This window comes from Aquarana catesbeiana, linkage group LG11 (assembly GCF_042186555.1).
Source record: "Aquarana catesbeiana isolate 2022-GZ linkage group LG11, ASM4218655v1, whole genome shotgun sequence".
NCBI lineage: Eukaryota > Metazoa > Chordata > Amphibia > Anura > Ranidae > Aquarana > Aquarana catesbeiana.
The window spans coordinates 15,819,265-15,839,528 of record NC_133334.1 but is presented as its reverse complement, the minus strand read 5'-3'; the positions used below and the strand labels follow the sequence as shown (position 1 = coordinate 15,839,528).

Here is a 20,264-nt window from a genome sequence, read left to right as displayed (position 1 = left end):
GCCACGGGGTTCCAGACCACATCATCAAAAGACTAGGCAGATGGAAATCAGCCTGCTTCGCCCGGTATATCCCCAATCCGCAAATAGAGATGGCACAGGCATTCTCCAAATTGGCTCAATAAGTAACTGAAAACCAATAAATATTATAACCCTACCTGAATGTTTTTGCCCCCTTATTTTGGCATACCGGCCATTAGACCAAGGCACACTTTCAGGTCCATTTCATATGGTAAGTCCACACTTTTAGGTCTATTTCCAATGGTAAGTCTCATCTTTACTATAAGTGTTATCTATGTCCATATCGGACATAGGGCTCCAACCATAAGTAGGAAGGCCAGTATGGTGGCCTGAATTTATGGGAGGAGCCCGGGGGGTATTTAAGCAGCCCGCTCACCTGTGGTGCTTGTCGGTTTCCTGTGCGCGATACCCACCCTCCCCAGCATTTCTCAACTATTCATTTCATTCATTTCTCTTTACAGAAAAATCATTTCTTAAACCAGGGTATGCCCCCTTATTTTGGCATACCGGCCATTAGACCAAGGCACACTTTCAGGTCCATTTCATATGGTAAGTCCACACTTTTAGGTCTATTTCCAATGGTCCATTTCATATGGTAAGTCCACACTTTTAGGTCTATTTCCAATGGTAAGTCTCATCTTTACTATAAGTGTTATCTATGTCCATATCGGACATAGGGCTCCAACCATAAATATATATATATATATATATATATATATATATATATATATATATATATATTTTTTTTTTTTTTTTTTTTTTTTTTTTTATTTGTAGCTTCCATGTAAATAATTCCTGGTGATCCTGCCATGAAAGTCTCTGCTCAGGCCCTTCCTGTTGTATGGTGGACTCCTGTCACCCAATTGCGCTGCTATGTTACCACCTTGTCACATGAGATTCCACCATTGACTACAAGTGACCAATTCAATACATTATAAGCAAGCATGGTCCATTGTTGTCACCATCAGGAAACCCACCCTAGAAAATGCCATACATCCATCATGGAGTGAATGCAGAGAGGAAGTGGTTGCAAATAGGTTGCAGCAGGTTTCAGCACTAGGGGGTTGATTTACTAAAGGCAAAAAGACTGTGCACTTTGGAAAGTGCAGTTGCACATGGCAAGAGCAGTTGCTCTGCTGACTTTCATCAACCAATCATGTGCAAACAAAAATGCTGTTTTTTTTTATTTTCCTTGCATGTGATTGGGTATTCTTTGCAAAGTGAAGCTTTACCTCATTTACTAAGCTCTGGAGCAACTGCACTTGCAGAGTGCGATTGCACTTTTCAAGGTGCACAGTCTATTGGCCTTTAGTAAATCAACCCCAAGAATTTGAAAACAAGTGAAATACTGTCATACCCTCAAGTCAGGTAGACACAGTACCAGACACTATTCACCTCCTTTCTTTTTTCTTAAACAGATAGAATTTTCTTATGGTGGCATTTAACACCTTGCTTTCCGGGCACTTTCACCCCCTTCCTGCCCAGGCCAATTTTCAGCTCTCTGCGTTGTCGCACTTTGAATGACAATTGAATGACAATTGTAAGTCCCTGAGTCTTGCTGTTCAGATTAGTTAAAATATTGTTGCTCTCCTTATTCATAGGTGGTCACTACGGTTTTGATGAGTGGCTATAAAGTCCGGAAACGTGTAGAGCTTTCAACTACCGTTATGTGTACTCAATCATTAACCATGTATAGTCGTTCCATCTTGATTTATCTTTTTGTTTTTGTTATTTTTTCCAAGTGACACTTTTATTTTGGCCCTGCCTCTTATACCGGCTGCTCAGTTCACCTTTTTCAGCGCTTGGGGGGCCCGGTGTGACGCTCTATGGCTGGCCTGGAGGAGTTGTGACACCTCCTGACTCCCTTGAGTTGTTGGTGCATGACGTTGGGGGCAGTTCTGTGGTGGTGCTCACCGCATGAGCCTCTCCTTATGCAGGGTCTCTCACCCTGGTCACATTTTATCACATTTTTTCATTGCATCCACATGTTTTTTTGTCTCCCATGCCCTCCTTTACCTTACAGCAGGTATTTATTCCTTCTCACCCCCCTCTACACTCACTTCCTCCCCACTGTTCTCCCTTCCCTTTCTCTGCTATTTCTTTCACTGCTACGGCCTCTCTCTTAGGTTCTTTTCTTTCATTCCATTCTTCTTTCAATACTTCCTTTTTCTTTCCCCTCTTTTTCTCCCTTCTCTACTATTTTCTACCTTACCTTCTGCCTATTTCTTCTTCGTTCTCCCACACCCTCCATACACTTCATCTTTTCTCACTCACTCAGAAATGTATTGTTCATTTTTTGTTTTTTAGTGCTCCTCCAAAATGAGGCCACTTTCCTGTCATCACCTACTAGTGTGCTTTCTTTCCTACACCCTGACCCACCCGGGGTTTGCCTGTGTTGGGTGTTCGTCACCCGGATGTGCTGCCTCAGCTCCAGGATGTGGCACTTCTGGCTGGCTGGACTTCCATGGCTGTACCAACATTGTGCAGATATTTTTGTAAGTCCGTGGGTCAAATGTACTTATGTGGGGCTTCATGTTTTGCATTTGCCCACTTGCTGTTCATATTAGTTAAAATATTGTTGCTCTCCTTATTCATAGGTGGTCACTACAGTTTTGCTCCTGATGAGTGGCTATAAGGTCCCGAAACATGTAGAGCTTTCAACTACCGTTATGTGTACTCAATCATTAACCATGCATGGACGTTCCATCTTGATTTATCTTTGTGTTTTTGTTATTTTTTCCAAGTGACACTTCAATATGTCACACAATTATATAATTATCATTTATATTTTTTATATGTCAAATTCTTCATATGTTTGCCTAAAAAGTCCTTGTTGGAATGTATTTTTAAATGGAATACAAAATACTAATTTTATAGCTATGTGCAATAATATGTAAATATATGAATGAATTCATTAAAAACTGCTATTTTGTCCAATTTATATCCCTGCTCCCGTGTTGCCTCATTCAAAGTCCCGCCTCTTGCTCTCTTTTTCTTTATATCATTTTTTGCCACATTTTTGTATCTCATTTTCTGACTACCTATCACCAGAGTTGGGTCAAATGGTTCGGGCTGAGCAAAAATTCGGGCCCAACATCGCCTGTTCATCCGTTCGGCGAACACCCAAATTTGTGGGTTGCTCAGCAGGATGTTCACCCGCTGAGTGCCCCACAATGCACTACATGCATCACAGTGCATTCTAGGGCCCTAATTGGATGAAGCCTTGCACCTGACTGTTGTTCAAGTGTATGGCTTTCGCAATTATGGCCAAGAGCACTGTCAGAACCATGATTGAAGAAAGTGATCATGACTTTCTCCAATCATGGCTCAGTGCTTATAGTCCCACCCCACACTATAAAAGGTTACTTCCCATAGCGGAGAGGAGATAGAGCAGGGCTCAGTTTGCTGCTAGCGAGTTAGTGTGTTCACTTATTGAGTGTAGAGTGTTAGTATAGTGTGTGAGTATAGTGTGTCACTCAGTATAGTGTGTGAGTATAGTGTGTCACTCAGTGTGGTGTGTCAGTATAGTGTAGTGTCAGTGTAGTGTGTTAGTGTAGTGCAGTGTTTAACACAGCATTGCATAACATTTAGTGCTGTATACAGTGCTGTATACCTTTTTTTTTTTGCATTTTTTTGTCTTTTTTTTTGTCCCCTGCCTGCCCCCTTAGTTTTAAATTGTCAGCTGCAGTTTTTCTGACTGTAACGCTGGTGTTCCCCCCATCATGTCTGAGAGCCCAGCAAGCAGGGGCAGACGTTCCCATGCAACTATGAGAGGGCCAGCAGCGTCTGTGACCACAGGCAAAGGTGGATGTGGTCCGTCCTCAGGCAGGACACTTTTGTCCCTGTTTAGTGATGTTGGCCGTGCTATCCAGCCACAGCGTGCAGAGGAAGTGTTGGACTGGCTTACTAAACCATCCTCATCCTCTTCATTCTCCTCATCCTCTTTGACCCAAGCTGACACTTGTGCAAAGTCCACCACAGCTGCCAGAGCGGCTTATTCTGTCTCTTTTTCAACAGCTGCTCCTGCCATAGTCCCAGCATCATGCATGGAGGAGTCAGCTGAATTATTTGACCACAGCATCAGCCAATTGCTTCTTGACGATGCACAGAAATGACTTCATTCTTATGTTGGTTCTGAGGTAGAGAAAGGTAGGGACATACAGAAAAGGGGAGAACACTGATAAACAACAAATTGGCAGTCATGTTCCCCCAGCTGCAGAGTATTGCCAAGTTGGCTCCAGTGATGATGAGGATGGAGGGGATGATGATGATGAGGTCACTGATAGAGATGTTCCAAACACCCCTCTGTTCGGAAGTTCTGGTGCGAACCATGCGGCCCTGAGCTGCAAACTCTATTAAAGTCTATGGGAGCCGAACATGAAAAATGAAAAGTCCTCATTTTAAAGGCTTACATGCAAGTAAGTAATTTTAAAAAGGGTATGGGGGTCCTGGTACTGCCCTAGGAGACATTTTCTTTTAAAAAATAGTTTTTATAGGAACAGTGATTTTATTGATGTTTAAAGTAAAACAATAAAAATGAAAAATTCCTCGTCAGTGGTTGTGGGGGTCTGTCGGCAGGGAGCTTTAACAAGGGGGCCCCCAGATCCCAGCTCCCCCTTATGTAAATGAGTATGGAGTACATAGTGCCCCTACCCATTCACCAAAAAAGTGTGAAAAAGTAATAAAAACACAGAAACAGTTTTTTACAATTCCTTTATTTAAAAACAAAATAAAACAGTGTCTCTCAATGCACCGGTTGGTGAAGTAAAAAAGGGGGCAGTGCCATCAGGTGATGCCACGAGGTTGCCCCGCTCCTTACCTATATATGAACTGTCAAAAGGCTGGGGAGGAATTCAGTGGTCAGCCATCAACAAGTGCAGAGCATTTTTTTTTCTTTTTAGGGTCCATTGGTGTGGCGGGTGTGGTGATTGACGATGGTGTTATATTGGGGCACACTGTTTATTTATTTTTTAATAAAGAAATTGACAAAAACTCTCTCTGTGTTTTTATTTATTGTTGGCACTTTTTTGGTGAATGGGTAGGGGTACAATGTACCCCAATGCACTCCATACTCATTTCCATGGGGGACAGGATCTGGGGACCCCCTTGCTATCAAATTCTGATATGTTCCCTGCCCACAGACACCCATAACCACAGCCCAGGGTTGTGGGGATGAGGCCCTTGTCCCCATCAACATGGGGACATGGTGCTTTGGGTTGGGGGGCAGAGCCCCCCATGCCCCACAGCACCCCCCATGTTGAGGGAATTTGGCCTGGTATGGTTCAGGGGGGGGGGGACTTACTGAACCAAAGGGCCAAGAATGGATTGGGGAAGGAACCCCGTGCATTTTTTTTTACTTTTTTATTGCTGGCAATGTTTTTTTTTTTCAGCTGTCAGCGGGGAAGCCCATTGACAGCTGATGATTAATTGGTTGTTAACCACTTGCTGACCATGCTATAGCTGAATGATGGCTGCAGCACGGCTGTTAGTTCTGGGAGGGCATCTATTGACTTCCTCCCATGCTCATGCTTCTCGCATGCCCCCTGGGGCTCGCAGCCGGGAGTGTCCATGATGGCTGGGTGCTCAGGACCCAGCGCACGTAGGATTAGGGAAAAGGGCCAATGACAGGCCTTTTACCATGTGATCACTCAGTTCAATGATGGAGCAATCACTTTATCAAACTGGCGCCATGTCCAGTTCATCTCTGTGCTCTCCTCACAGCGTGTGAGGAGACTGCAGCAGCCTGAGTAGGTTGGATTGGGGTGCCCACGGTGCTCATCCGTGCCTCATCAGTGCTCATCCATGCCTTATCCGTGCCCATCAGTGCTCATCATTGCTCATCCATGCCTCATCTGTGCCCATCAATGCTCATCCATGCCTCATCCTTGCCCATCTGTGCCCATCAGTGCTAATGTCAGGTTAATGATGCAATGCAGTGCCTCAGCTGGTCTGTCTAGGGGACAGGAGCCACATTGGAGCAGAGATTCTTTCAGCTCTACAGGGGCAGGCCCAGAGGTGGTTCATACCATGGAAGCTTGAGCCAGGAATGGTGGTGTGCGATAATGCCACTAACCTTCTGTTCACACTTCGACAGGGAAAATTGACACATGTGCCATGCCTGGCACATGTCCTCAATTTGGTGGTGTAGCATTTCTTAAACAGGTACCCAGGTTTGCAAGATCTTCTAAGGCAGGCCAGAAAAGTCTGTAGCCAGTCATACACAGCCAGACCAGTTCGGTTGGCTGAAATTCTGCGAGAATTCCACCTGCCTGTAAACCACCTAATTTGTGACATGCCAGGTGGAACTCAAATTTGGCAATGCTGCAGTTGCTGCACATGGAGCAGAGGGCCGTCAACGAGTACCTGTGTGAGTATGGCACAAAGAAAGGCTCAGGAGAGCTTTTTCTCCACGCCAATAGATGCTGATAAAGGATACATGCACTGTACTGTCACCATTTGAGGAGGCCACAAGGATGGTGAGCATGCATCAGTTGTGTTCCTGCTGGAGCATATTCCATAAGGCATTATGGACAGGGCGCTCAAGGCAGAGCAGTGGGAGGAAAAGGAGAACTTCTTTTCATCTCAAGGCCCACTTTATGCAGGCACTATTCTTGTGATGCCACAAAATAAGCAAGAGGAGAGGGAAGAGGAGGATTCCGGCAGTTTTGGAGGCATAGAGGTATAGAAGGAGAGGCAGACATACGTCAAACCTTAAAGGAAGGTTTTCCATCCCCAGAAACCTTGAGAGTAGTACGTGGCTGGAAGGAGGTAGTTCCAGATACTGTTAACCACAGTGACCCCAAGGACTCTGTGTCTCATACCTCCACAAACTTGCAGTGCATGGGCTCCCTTATTCTTCAAAGCCTGCAAAAGGACCTGAGAATTTGTGGCATCAAGGAGAAGGACCATTATTGGTTGGCAACCCTCCTTGACCACCGTTACAAGGGGAATGTCTCGGAACTCATTCTGCCTCAAAGAGGGAGCAGAGGATGAAATATCTTGAGGACACCTTAAAGACGAGTTTATGTAACGCCTTTTTAGAATCTGGTAGTTTACTGTCAGCTTCCATATTCCATAATCAGCATCTGCATCATATGGGGGAAGATTATTCAGGGGTGGAAATAAACATGGAGAGCTTTCCAGTACATGATCCACTGGGTGTCTGGGTCATGAGAACAGACGGCTGGCCAGAACTTGCCCAATATGCAATTGAGCCTGTGGGCTGCCCCACATCCAACATGCTTTCCGAACGGGCATTCAGTGCTGCTGGTGGTTTTGTGACAGATAAAAGAGCACTTCTGTCCACAGACTCCGTTGACCGGCTGATAATTGTCAAAATTAATCAGTCCTGGATTAGCAGCAGCTAAGTAGTAATTCTTTATATTGGTTTCATGGGCACAATTTTTTTTTTTGGCATCTATCGACAGGAGTAGACCTGGGGGCCCACTTTCTTTTATCCTCTGAAGTAGAAGTAACGTTCTCACCCGATTATCTCTTCCCTCCCTTCTAGGGGTGAATCCCACCTGATCCGGATGTACCAAAAGTCCTTTCATCCTACCTGCCCATACCTTAGCGTACAATTTTATATCTGCATTGAGGAGTGAAATTGGCCTGTAGCTGGAACACATCGTCCCATCTTTCCCTTCCTTCAGGATTACTGTGATCATGGCTGACAGGTCCTCTCTACTTATTTCATAGTCCACCCCCAGGCCATTCATATATTGACATAGCCTTGGGGTTAAGATCTCTGTATTTTTTATAGTAATATGTAGTAAACCCATCCGGGCCAGGGCTTTTCCCCTGGGCCAAATTCCTTCTCTGGTATAAGAGTCTCTAATGTCTCCCTTACGTTCTCTGGGATCTTATGTAATCTAGCTTTTTTTTAAAAAGTCATTTTTTTTACCTCCCTTTTCATCTGATTGACATCCACCCTGACCCACTGAATACAGATCCTGATAGTAATTTTTGAATGTTTCAGCTATGTCTTTAGTCGAGTGTACTTTGGTTTGAATTTTTTCAATATAATTTGTAGCTTTTTTCTTTTGCAGCATTCTGGCAAGGTTTGCTAGCTTTATTCCCCCACTGGTATCTTTCTTTAGCTATTCTATTGAAAGTTTTTCGGGTTTCTTATTCCATAAGCTCCTTCGATTCATCGCTTTTCGTTACTAAATTTTGGAATACCCCTGAGTGTTTGCCCAGATGTTTTTTGTGTACTTGTTCGGCTCTGCATATTTCTTCCGTTCATTTTTTAATTTTCCCTGTTCTCTCTTTTTTTTCTTCTTGATCCTACTTCTATCAAAATACCCCTTATGTAGGCTTTGTGAGCCTCCCACATGGTAGTCCACAATACCTCCCCTTTATCATTTATTGCAAAAAATTGCTCAATTTCCTTCTTCACTATTGCTGAGTTTGTCTCGTCCTGAATTAGGTCCTCATTTAGTCGCCAGGTTGTCTTTGGTTTCCAGGGACGTTCATCTTCATACCCACTGGGGAGTGATCTGATAGTGTAGATATCTCTACCCTGGAATCTATCACCCAGTCGATGATTCTATGGTCGACCTATATATAGTCAATCCTCAAGTAGGACCCGTGTACAGGGGAGTAAAATGTAAAATCTTGTGTTTTAGGGTGAAGGATCCTCCAAATGTCCACCATTTGGCACCTGTACAATTTTTGTTTTATCTTCCTTAATTGTGCGTTATTCGTCCCCTGCACACGGGACGTACTGTCCAATCCTGGGTCCAAGCAGAAATTCATATCTCCCATCAGGATCACGTACCTCTTTTTGAAATCCATCAGCTTCCCCAAGGTAACATTCAAGCATTTAATTGGATTCCTATTCAGAGCATAAATCTTTGCCAGTGTGCATTCCAATTCTCCTACATTACCTTTTAGGAAGAGAAATCTTCCTTCTGGGTCCGTCAACCTTTCCTCAAGGATAAACCTGGTTCCTTTCGCGAACCCTATTGCAACCCCCCTTGCTCTCTTAGTGATTGTATCTCCATACTACCATGTCGGGAAATCAGAGGAGTGCAGTTTCACATTAGACTCATGGGATAGATGGGTCTCCTGCAAAAAGATCACCTCTGCCCCATACCTTTTTAACCCTTTAAAATCTTATATCTCTTAGTGGGAGTATTTAATCCCCTGACATTATAAGTTATGAAATTTATTGTTGTCATTTCTTTTTCACTGTTTTCTTGTGCTGACCACACTTTTCTTGTCCTAGTGGAGGATCCAATGTACTTTTATATGCAATACCAGAGGTGCCCTCCCTCCTCCTCCCATCCCCCAACACCACTCCCCCCTCCCCCACACTCCTCCCTCACCCCCTCTCCCCCCTCGTCTTGGCCCTATTCCGGCCACTAGATCATTGAGAGCCCAAAAAACCAAGGCCCTCTCCAGATCTCTTTGTCCTGAGGTGAGGCTCCAAGTGTGCCCCCCCACCCCTCCCCACAAGATGAATACTGCGGGTGAGGTGAACCGGCCAATCACCGGAAGCCCACTCCTGATCGACCCACATCATCCTTCCATGATCACCCCCCCAACCCCCCCCGGACCACCCAACATCTAAATTTTAAATTATACCTATGACCTATGATTGTTATCTTCTTCCTGTAAGAATTCCTATTCTTCCTCAAACCAACCCGGCAGGTCTGACACCTGTAAATCAAGTTTATTACAAAATTCCTCTAGCTCTTCGGGGAACCGTAATTTGGCAGATCCCCCCCCCACCCCCGAAACCCACCAGACAGGCTGGGAACCCCCAGCTATATCTAATGTTTTGATTTCTCATCATCTCCAGTAGGTGCTTAAGTAGTCGCCTTCTTGCAAGATTTTCTGGGGCCAGATCAGAGCACACCTGTAACTCAGCTCCCTCATAGGACAGTTTTCCTCTTAATTGCATCCAGATTTCCATTTTATCTTCATAGAATCTAAATCTTACTAATATGTGGCCTTTCTGTTTCTGAATTGTAGAAATTTCCGACCCGGTGCACTCTCTCTATTCATGTTTGATTCTATTGAATTTTCCAACCTCAGGAACATCTCCATCATTTCTCCTTTTGTGGGGGGATGAGCCTCGACTGTTTTCCCCTCTACTCTGCTCATTTCTAGCTCGCTCTCTGTAGTAAAGTCCTCCCTGGAGTGGTCTGATGTCTCTCCAATTTTTTTTTCAGTACCTTTTTTTTCCATTTTAGTTGATCCCTGTTTCTCCGAATCCGTGCTCCTGGGACTGGCTCCCTGTGACATAAACTGTTTGATCGAACTGGCCACAGTTTTATCTTTCGGGGACTTGGGGGCTCCCCCCTTGTTGATTTGATTGAAACTTTACTCATGTTACCTTTCCTTTATATCCCTCTTATCTGTTTCCCCAGCCTTAATGCCCTCTACTCCCTCCAAATCAATTTAATGAAATGGAGGAAGAGAAAAAAAAAAAGGGGGGGGATCACTCTGCTAAAATAGCTGAGATCGGCTGTCACGGGGCCCCCTGCTTTTCTATACAAGTAAAGGGTATAAAGACGGTATGATTTTACAATTCTGACTGCAGAACATGCTATTGCCAAGGAGATTTTTAGTTTATATCTTGTGCTCCCGCACAAACAATACAGTACAACATGGTGAACTGCTCTTTGATGTGCTTACTAGGAATAATTTAACCAGATATGCGCCATTCAAGTATAGTACACCTGGTCACCATTTCTTATCATATGCCTGTTCAGCTGGTTCTTTGGGCAAATGCAGTACTCCTCTTGGCTTTGTATAATTCCGACACTGCTATTTATTCCTCTATTAAAAGTGAAAGAACAACAAAAGAACAGACCACCTCATAAGTTCTCTGTATTGTGCAATAGGCAAAGTCCTACCTCTCGATAATCCTTTTTGGGATATGGCACTTTACACATGGTTACCTCTTCAATTCACCAATTGTTATTTCATCTATGATACAATCCCATTTAGTAACTGGCAGATTATTCTCATATACTGTAACAGTGATACAAATCCAGTGCTATCCTATACCATCCCTTACGGGGTATCTCTCTTTTCTGCCCTTCCGTGCTCTTTATCATCGGCTCCTGTTACTCAACAGATCCGGGTTCCCTCCCGGTCTTCACCTTGTCAGCCACATGAAACCTCTTGGTCTGCGAGGGTTCTGCAGGGGCCACAATGAATAGGTCTTAGGGCGCTCACACACAGGGAAATCGGGGGTGGAGGCTTGGTGAGGGAAGGCAGGGGGAGTCAGCCCCCCGCTGTTCTCGTACGCCGTCCCACTCTGTCACTGTCACAGTCCAGCTGATCCCATATGTCTCTATGAGCGGGCATCGCAGCGGTGGCGCGTGGGTTCTGGATCGGCCAGCGTAGGTATCCTCTGCGGGGACGAAGCGTCTCTCATATCGTCTCCTCCCCCGGGTACCGCTGCAGCTCTCCTCAGGTCGGCGCCCGCTTCCCGGCCAGCTGACACACTCAGGCCCCTCCCTCCATGACGGACGTTACATCCTCACATCCTCACGTCTCCCATCTCCGACCTCATGGGCACAAATAACACCCAAGGACCAATTTTTCTGTGTTTGACAGGTGCATAAAATTTTAATTTTCTACAGCAAGTCCAAATCTTGCTTTTATTAAGAGTACCTCTAAAAGGTTACGGGGTGAAGGCACCACCATCGCCCAAAGACCAATTTTTCTGCAGCTGCGTGACAGGGGTGCCAAATTTCATTTTTTTTACAGCAAGGCCATTTCTTGCTTTCATCAAGAGTACCTCTATGAGGGTTTATGGTGTGAAGGCATTACTAACACCCAATTTTTCCGTACCTTTTACTTCTATCCAAAGTCTGCAAAAGAGACACCAGACTTTATCTAATAAAAATTTGTAATCTTGTCCTGAGTGTACTATAATTTGGCTTCTTCACATAAGGCTTGCTCATTGTAGTGCAAAACTTTGTTATTTCCATCTAAAGTCTGCCAAAGAGACACCAAAATGTATCCAAAAAATCTCCATTTTTTTTGCGAATGCACTAAATTGTGGCCTCATCATATAGATTGGCTCCCCAAGCCGTTGTTTACTAAATAAAGAAAGCTTGCAGGGAAAATCAATTTAAATGTATTTTTTTTTCTTTATAAATGTCAGATTTGCTGCAGAAGGTTCTTTACAAGGTACAAATGGGCCACTTTACATTCAGACTAAGGGGACCCCGTAGGCCTTATATTTTAAGGAATTTTTATTTTTTCACTTTAAGCATCATTAAAATCACTTCTCCCTTAAAAACAATCTTTTTTCAAAATTTTTTTTTGCATTGATACATGTCCCCCAAGGCAGTAGATGGGCCCCCATACCCTTTTTATGGCCAATGACTTGCATATAAGACTTCAAAATTAGGAATTTAAATGTTTTCAGGGTCCCATAGATTTCAATAGGGTTAGTGGCTTGTGACCGAACTTTTGCGATGTTCGAGAGTTCTGGCACAAACCAAACCTTTTTGTAGCACCATTAATTTTTCCTGACACCTAAATATATATCTAGACAAGACAACAGGAAGAGAGTATGTGAACGCTAAATTTATTTTTGGTATGTTTCATATGATGCCTCACTATATATAGTGTTATTAACTGCCTCACCAGGCAGCCCAGCTCTCGTTCTGGGCGGGCATCATATGACGTCCTCCCAGAACGACCGCTCTCACGCGCCCCTGGGGAGCACATCGTGGCGATCGGTGGTGCGGTGTGTCAGTCAGACACACCGCTACACTGATCTCGGTAAAGAGCCTCTGACGGAGGCTCTTTACCACATGATCAGCCGTGTCCTATCACAGCTGATCACAATGTAAACAGGAAGAGCCGTTGATCGGCTTTTCCTCACTCGCGTCTGACAGATGCGAGTTGAGGAGAGCTGAGTGGCTGCTCTCCAGACGGGGGGGGTCTGTGCTGATTGTTTATCAGTGCAGCCCCCCTCAGGTGCCCACCCAGGACCACCAGGATGCCGCTAGGACCAGCAGGGATTGGCACCACCCTGGACCACCAGGTATGCCACACTAGACCACCAGGGAAATGCCAATCAGTGCCCATCCCAAATGCCTGCCAGTGCCAGTGCCATCAGTGATGCCTATCAATGCCATCTATCAGTGCCGCATATCAGTGCCCAGCAGTGCCGCCTATCAGTGCCCAGCAGTGCTGGCTATCAGTGCCCAGCAGTGCCGCCTAGCAGTGCCACCACTGAGTACCCATCAGTGCAGCTTTTCAGTGCCAATCAGTGTCACCTATCAGTGCCCATCAGTGCCCACCAGTGCCACCCATGAGTGCCCATTAGTGCTGCCTATCAATGCCCATCAGTGCTGCATATCAGTGCCACCTACCAGTGCCGCAGTACCTATCAATGCCATCTATCAGTGCCGCATATCAGTGCCCAGCAGTGCCGCCTATCAGTGCCCAGCAGTACCGCCTGTCAGTGCCCATCATCAGTGCCCATCAGTGCCCATCAGTGCCACCTCATTGGTGCCGCCTTATCAGTGCCTGTCAGTGCCGCATTGTCAGTGCCCATCAGTTAAGGAGAAAACATACTTATTTACAAAATTTTATAACAGAAACAAAAGAAAACATTTTTTTTTTTAATTTTAGGACTTTTTTTATTTGATAGAAAAAAATAAAAACCCCAGAGGTGATCAAATACCAACAAAAGAAAGCTCTATTTGTGGAAACAAAATGATAAAAATTCTGTTTGGGTACAGTGTTGTATGACTGCGCAATTGTCATTTAAACAGGGACAGCGCTGAAAGCTGAAAATTGGCTTGGGCAGGAAGGGGTGTAAGTGCCCTTTATTGAGGTGGTTAAACATATTCTTTTTTTGTAAATGTGTTGCAAAGTTTCTTAGCCAGATAGCAGCACTTCCTGTTCCAGGTTGACAACACTAAGCTGATGCTTCACAAATTGCAGCAGTGTTGTCAACCTGTTGTACTTACTTCTTTAGTTGACCATTAGGATGGCTATCTGCTATACCTAATATTACAAACAGTAAGCTGCAAGTTGGTCACCTCTCACAAATCATGACTTGTTGACACATTTCCACCGAAGGATTCTAATAAAAGTCTATTTTTTGGCCACATTTGTGCTCACCTTGTGTCTATATTTTCCTTCATCTGTCTGATCTTTAAGAGAAGAAGAATTCTGAGATGAGTGCAGAACTTGTAGAGCATTAACCACATGTTCCACCGCGCGATACACAGGAGATGTAGTTCTGTCAGATGAATAATCTTCGGAGTCTGGTAAATGTTCCTGACCTGTACAATTGTGAAGAGAAATATAATACAATTTTTCATACAAAGTATCTTTTTTTGTGTTCCCTGACAAGCAGAAAAGTGTTGTCATCCACAGATTTTCAAGTAACTTGTCTTTTGGGCGGATCATTGGATGGAAACCATCAACAAAATTCTTAAAATTCTTATCAGCTTCAGACCAAATGTTCAAGGATAAGCTACAATTCAAAATCTCCGGATACTTTTCTAAAAGAGGAATATTTGAGGCCCAATTAGGAGGGAGGATGAATGTTACATCCCCGTATAATCTTCTCAGTGAGGAATGAAACATGGCATCATGATATGTTCCACAGAGTATGATCACTTTTACCGATGATTTCTCAATGGTGCTATATGCACTTTCCAAAGCACGACTTTCAGGCATTAATACATTGATACCAGTTGTTATTATAAAAGCCACACAATACCTACGATTTGACAAAATTCTTAATAACCTAGATGATTCTTTTTCTCCACTTTCATCTGCAGATGTTATTATTCCAACCCAAGTCCATCCAAAATGTCTCAGTAATTCTGATATATAATGATAAATCCTAAAGTCATCTTGGACTGTACGGTAAAAAATGGGAACGCTAGCTCTGTCGTTCAAAGTATGATCCACTGCCCCATAACTGACCTAAAACACAGGATGATGTGTTTCAACATTTTGGCTATAAACTTACAAGAAATGGCTAAGCTTCAAAGGATTTAGGAAGACACACTTTTTCTAAAATGAGATTTACTGCACATTCTCTAAACATTTACATACAAATCCTTAGCTGCGTCCATGAAATACATCCATATAAAGAATAACCTGCACATTCAGTGGGCCAAGCAACATATACCCTCATTCACCAAAATCTGCACTCCAGCGGGAAAAAGTGACATTCACCTCATAGCCACCTAAAAACTTTTTTCTTGCAGATCCATAAAGCCATAAAGATTGCCTCCCTTTGAGGGCCACTAGTGAAAACTTTGCATGACTGCTGCCTCTCAATCCCTTCTGTCACTGACAGATGGAATGCAACTAATGATCAGTATCCAAATATGACATAGTGATCACATGCAGGCTATGGTCCTCATTGACAAAAAAAAAAGCTTTCAGCCTACAGCTAGCCATTGTCACTTTTACAGGAAATGTTTTTTTTTTTTTTTTTTTGTTTTTTTAGGGTAAAGGTTCCGTTACCTGTAGGAGGTGTTTACAGCTATAATCCAACATTATGCTAGAGCCAACAGTTGAAGGACGTGGCAAAACACAGTGTGGAACACCATAGAAAAACACAAGGACACATTAGGAGCCTTTTAGTTTTTTTCTCTAAGTTATCTTTACTAATGCCAGATCCTCTGCTGGGATCAAAATGAAAGAAGCTAAATTATGTTTACTATTTATAATTACTGATTACTAGTCACTGCTTATGTGTCTGTGCTCTCTGATGGAGCAATGAATGTAGTGGAGAGTACAGGTATATATACAGTTGTGCTCAAAAGTTTGCATACCCTGGCAGAAATTGTGAAATTTTGACATTATTATTGAAAATATGACTGATCATGCCAAACAACTGTCTTTTATTTTACTGCTTGCCAACCAGCCGCCGCAGCTGTACTGCGGCAACATGGCTTGGCTGGGCGAATCACCGTCATGTTACGTCGGTAACATATTCGGCCACTAGGGGGGCGGGTGCGCACCCCCTGCTCGCCCACGGAGCCGATGAGAGTGCCTGGCGGTCGCGATCACCACCGGGCCCCCACGATCATTAGGGGCACACCGAGAACCGGGATCTGTGTGTGTAAACTTCAAACAGGAAAAATTACTGCACTATCCCAAAATCCAATCTATGAAGATATGTGGTATATATTGTGAAAAAAAAAGGGTAGTATGTGTAGCTGCAGCCATAAATGTGAGACACATCCACTTACTAAACACTATATACAAAAAAATAGCTGCGCTGCCACTTAAAAGTGAATACAAAAAAAGAGAACATTAATATCTACAGGTTGTGCACCCATATACCATAAATAAACAGTGAAAAAAATATCAATTAAAATTAAATAATCATCATGAGTCAAATATAAAAATAAAACACTGAACATGAGCAGTCCAATTCAAAAATTAATGGAGCAAGAGAAGTTCATAGAATAAAAAGTTCACTAGTGAAAAAGTCTTTCAGAGGAGGAATATGACAGTCATCCAGGCGGTGTGGGGCATGCAATTTTTTCACCCTGAGGAGCGTGATGACAGGAAAGTTCCTCCACCTTTAGACAAACTGCCCCTTACCGGATCAAGTGATCTCTTGTTAGGGAGATCGTATGAGCGTGTGGCTGTCTCCCCCAGCCTGGGGTCTCTGCTGGGAGCGGATCCCAAAACAACAATAACAACAATAGGGGGATCAGGTTTGTCCATGAGAGCAGCCAGGAGAGGATTAACTTCCTTGACCTTACCATTTCCAAGGAGGGAAATACATTTAAAACCATCTTGTTTTTTTAAAAAACTGATTGTAATGCTTTCATCCCTATAGGGAGCTGCCATCATGACCCCTGGCTCAAGTCAATCCCAAAAAGCCAGTTTATAAGAATGAGGCGTAATTGCACAGATGTCAGTGATTACAGGACACAGGCAGACATCATTCCAAGAAGGTTGGAAAAAAAGGGGTATGATAGGGATTTCTTGATGAAAACAATGGAACAAGTGGAAACTATTGATAGAGCTACTTTGTTGAATGAGGTCCCTAGGGAAGACAATAGGAGACCCACTTTACCGTTTATCACCACCTTTTCCACACAACATCCCCAAATTAAAAGTATTCTACGGAAGCATTGGCACTTTCTGGAGAACGATAGAGTCATCAGAACAATCCTACCTGAGAAACCACAGATTGTGTTTAGGGGGGTTCCATCTTTGCGGGACAGGATTGCCCCTAATGTGGTGGATCCACCTATTCAAAAGGTGTCGTTTTTTCAGAACCTTTCGGGCTACCATCAGTGTCGTAGGTGTCAGATTTGCTCACTCAATAAAAGCAAACAGAGGAAAACCGAGTCCTTCATTTCTCGCAGTACATCTAGGGTACATAAAATAGAGCCTTTCATTACGTGTAGTTCAAAGGAGGTTGTATATCTATTGCAATGCCCGTGTGGGCTGCAATATATAGGCAGGACTAAACAGCCCATGCAAGTAAGCCTGGGGAACACATCACAAACATCAAAAATGGGTTTCAGTTTCACTCGGTGTCTAAGCACTATGCGTTACATCATAATTGTAACCCTGCAAATACTCTATTTTTGGGGATAGACAGATATAGTGCTCATTGGAGGGGTGGCTCCTTAGTCAGGGAATTATCTAAACTTGAAATGGCTTGGATCCATCGAGTCCGGTGTTATACCCCTCACAGCCTTAATATTGACACAGATGTAAATGCCTTTATTGATAATGGTTAGAAATTTTTATCTTGGCCCCATTCTGAGTTCATGGTTGACCTTCTTTGGGAGTTTAATTTAACATTGGGTACCTCGTGTATAGGCAAATGTTGGGGGTACTCTTATGATTATAGGGCTGCATAGTCCCTTTATATTACATTGGTTTATTATACATGCCAATGGGCTAGTTGGGTCCCCAACCCCTTGGCCATTTGGTTGTTTTTATAATCCTTTTGAGATAGCAATATAAACCTCTTGTCTTAATAACACCATTGTATGGGAATACATGGGGAGACCTCCTGTTCCTAGCGCCTATGATTGGAGATAGTATTAATTAATTGATCATACACCCATACGAGAATCAATATTACTTGGGGGAAATATAAATAGTTTTTTCCATTTACAGAAAGCTATATACAGAACTTTTGGAGTTCTTGGTGACCCCAGTTTGCTTCTGCAACCTGGGGGGATGATTAACTAATTATATTACTAGTCCCAATATCTAACAACCAATTCGATCTATCGAGCAATTTGGGATCTGTCATGCATGCATTTAACACTGTTCGTGAGCATGCATGGTGCGATCCCCATGCATACTATGTTGTGTTCCCTTTTTTGTTATATGCATGTCGATAGCATCGAGCATCGGGTGGTATGTAGCCATGGTGGGTCTGTGGTTGTTATAATACCTGGACTGTCACTTGAAAATTTGGGCTATAAGGATGTAACCTCTGACGTTCAACCTCCATTGCCATCATATGGGGGGATTGAAAAGATTGCTTTTTAGTTAACCTTTTTTATAAAAAAATATTTTTTTTACTAAAACTTTTAAATGGTCAATATGCGGTTATAGGTATATCCTCATTGAGTTACCTTAGTAACAGACAAGTTTCACTTGAAGAAGGGCGTTTTGCCCATTTTTAAGATGGCAACATCAACACTGGACACCTTGATCTCAGAAGGGGGCGTTCTGTTGAATTGGTAGGATACATATAGGTGGTGAGTCAGCACACCGCCCGTGCCCCTGGAAGATGGCAGGTTTGTCGAAACGGCGTAGGGAGGAGCGGCGTGCTGATGTCACCACTATCCTCGCTGATCCCGGAAGCAACGGACAGCAGTCTGGAGCCGGCTGGCTTTTGGTTTTAATGTGAATTTGACACTACTACTCTGCTTTTCTTATATATTTTTCCATGGGGAACGAGCGTTTTTCCATCATTTAGAGGACCTCTTGGGAGGTGACACTTTTGGGATCCACTCCCAGCAGAGACCCCAGGCTGGGGGAGACAGCCACACGCTCATACGATCTCCCTAACAAGAGATCACTTGATCCGGTAAGGGGCAGTTTGTCTAAAGGCGGAGGAACTTTCCTGTCATCACGCTCCTCAGGGTGAAAAAATCGAATGTCCCACACCGCCTGGATGACTGTCATATTCCTCCTCTGAAAAACTTTTTCACTAGTGAACTTTTTATTCTATGAACTTCTCTTGCTCCATTAATTTTTGAATTGGACTGCTCATGTTCAGTGTTTTATTTTTATATTTGACTCATGATGATTATTTAATTTTAATTGATATTTTTTTCACTGTTTATTTATGGTATATGGGTGCACAACCTATAGATATCAATGTTCTCTCTTTTTGTGTGTGTAAACACACAGTTTCCGATTCTCTGAGGGGAGAACAGACAGAGTATGAACAGCGATCTGTCATCTCCCCTGCACAGTCCCTGCCCCCCTTCAGTTAGAACACACAATAGGGAACACATAAATCCCTTGATCGCCCCCTAGTGGTTAACCCCTTCACTGCCAGTGACATTTTTATAGTAATCAATGCATTTTTATAGCTTTGATCGCTGTAAAAATGCCAATGGTCCCAAAAATGTGTCAAAATTGTTCGACGTGTCCACCATTATGTCACAGTCTCAATAAAAATCACAGATCACCGGCATTACTAGTAAAAAAAAAATTAGTAATAAAAATGCCATAAAACTGTCCCTTATTTTGTAGACGCTATAACTTTTGCGCGAATCAATCAGTATACACTTATTGTGATTTTTTTTACCAAAAATATGTAGAAGAATACATATCGGCCTAAACTAAAGGAAAAAATAGGTTTTTTATATATTTTTGGGGGATATTAATTATAGCAAAAAGTAAAAAATATTGCAGTTTCTTCAAAATTGTCGCTCTTTTTTTGTTTATAGCGCAAACAATAAAAACCGCAGAGGTAATCTAATCCCACCAAAAGAAAGCTCTATTTGTGGGAAAAAAAGGACATAAATTTTGTTTGGGTTCAACTTCGCACGACCACGCAATTGTCAGTAAAAGCGATGCAGTGCCTTATCGCAAAAAGTCCTCTGGTCAGGAAGGGGGTCAAATCTTCCGGGGCTGTGCTCAAAAGTTTGCATACAATGGCAGAAATTGTGACATTTTGGCATTAATATTGAATAATGTATATCTACAGTATCTCACAAAAGTGAGTACACACCTCACATTTTTGTAAATATTTTATTCTATCTTTTCATGTGACAACACTGAAGAAATTATACTTT

General features: G+C 43.1%; 1 protein-coding gene across 1 annotated transcript in view; it reads right to left on the bottom strand.

Moving 5' to 3' along the window:
* Nucleotides 1–20,264, bottom strand: part of LOC141112919 (vomeronasal type-2 receptor 26-like) — a 54,302-nt gene that overhangs the window by 19,131 nt on the left and 14,907 nt on the right. Inside the window, exon 3 of the mRNA XM_073606025.1 lies at nt 14,125–14,288. Coding sequence (XP_073462126.1) covers nt 14,125–14,288 — 164 coding nt within the window. The remainder of the gene's footprint in view (nt 1–14,124; nt 14,289–20,264) is intronic.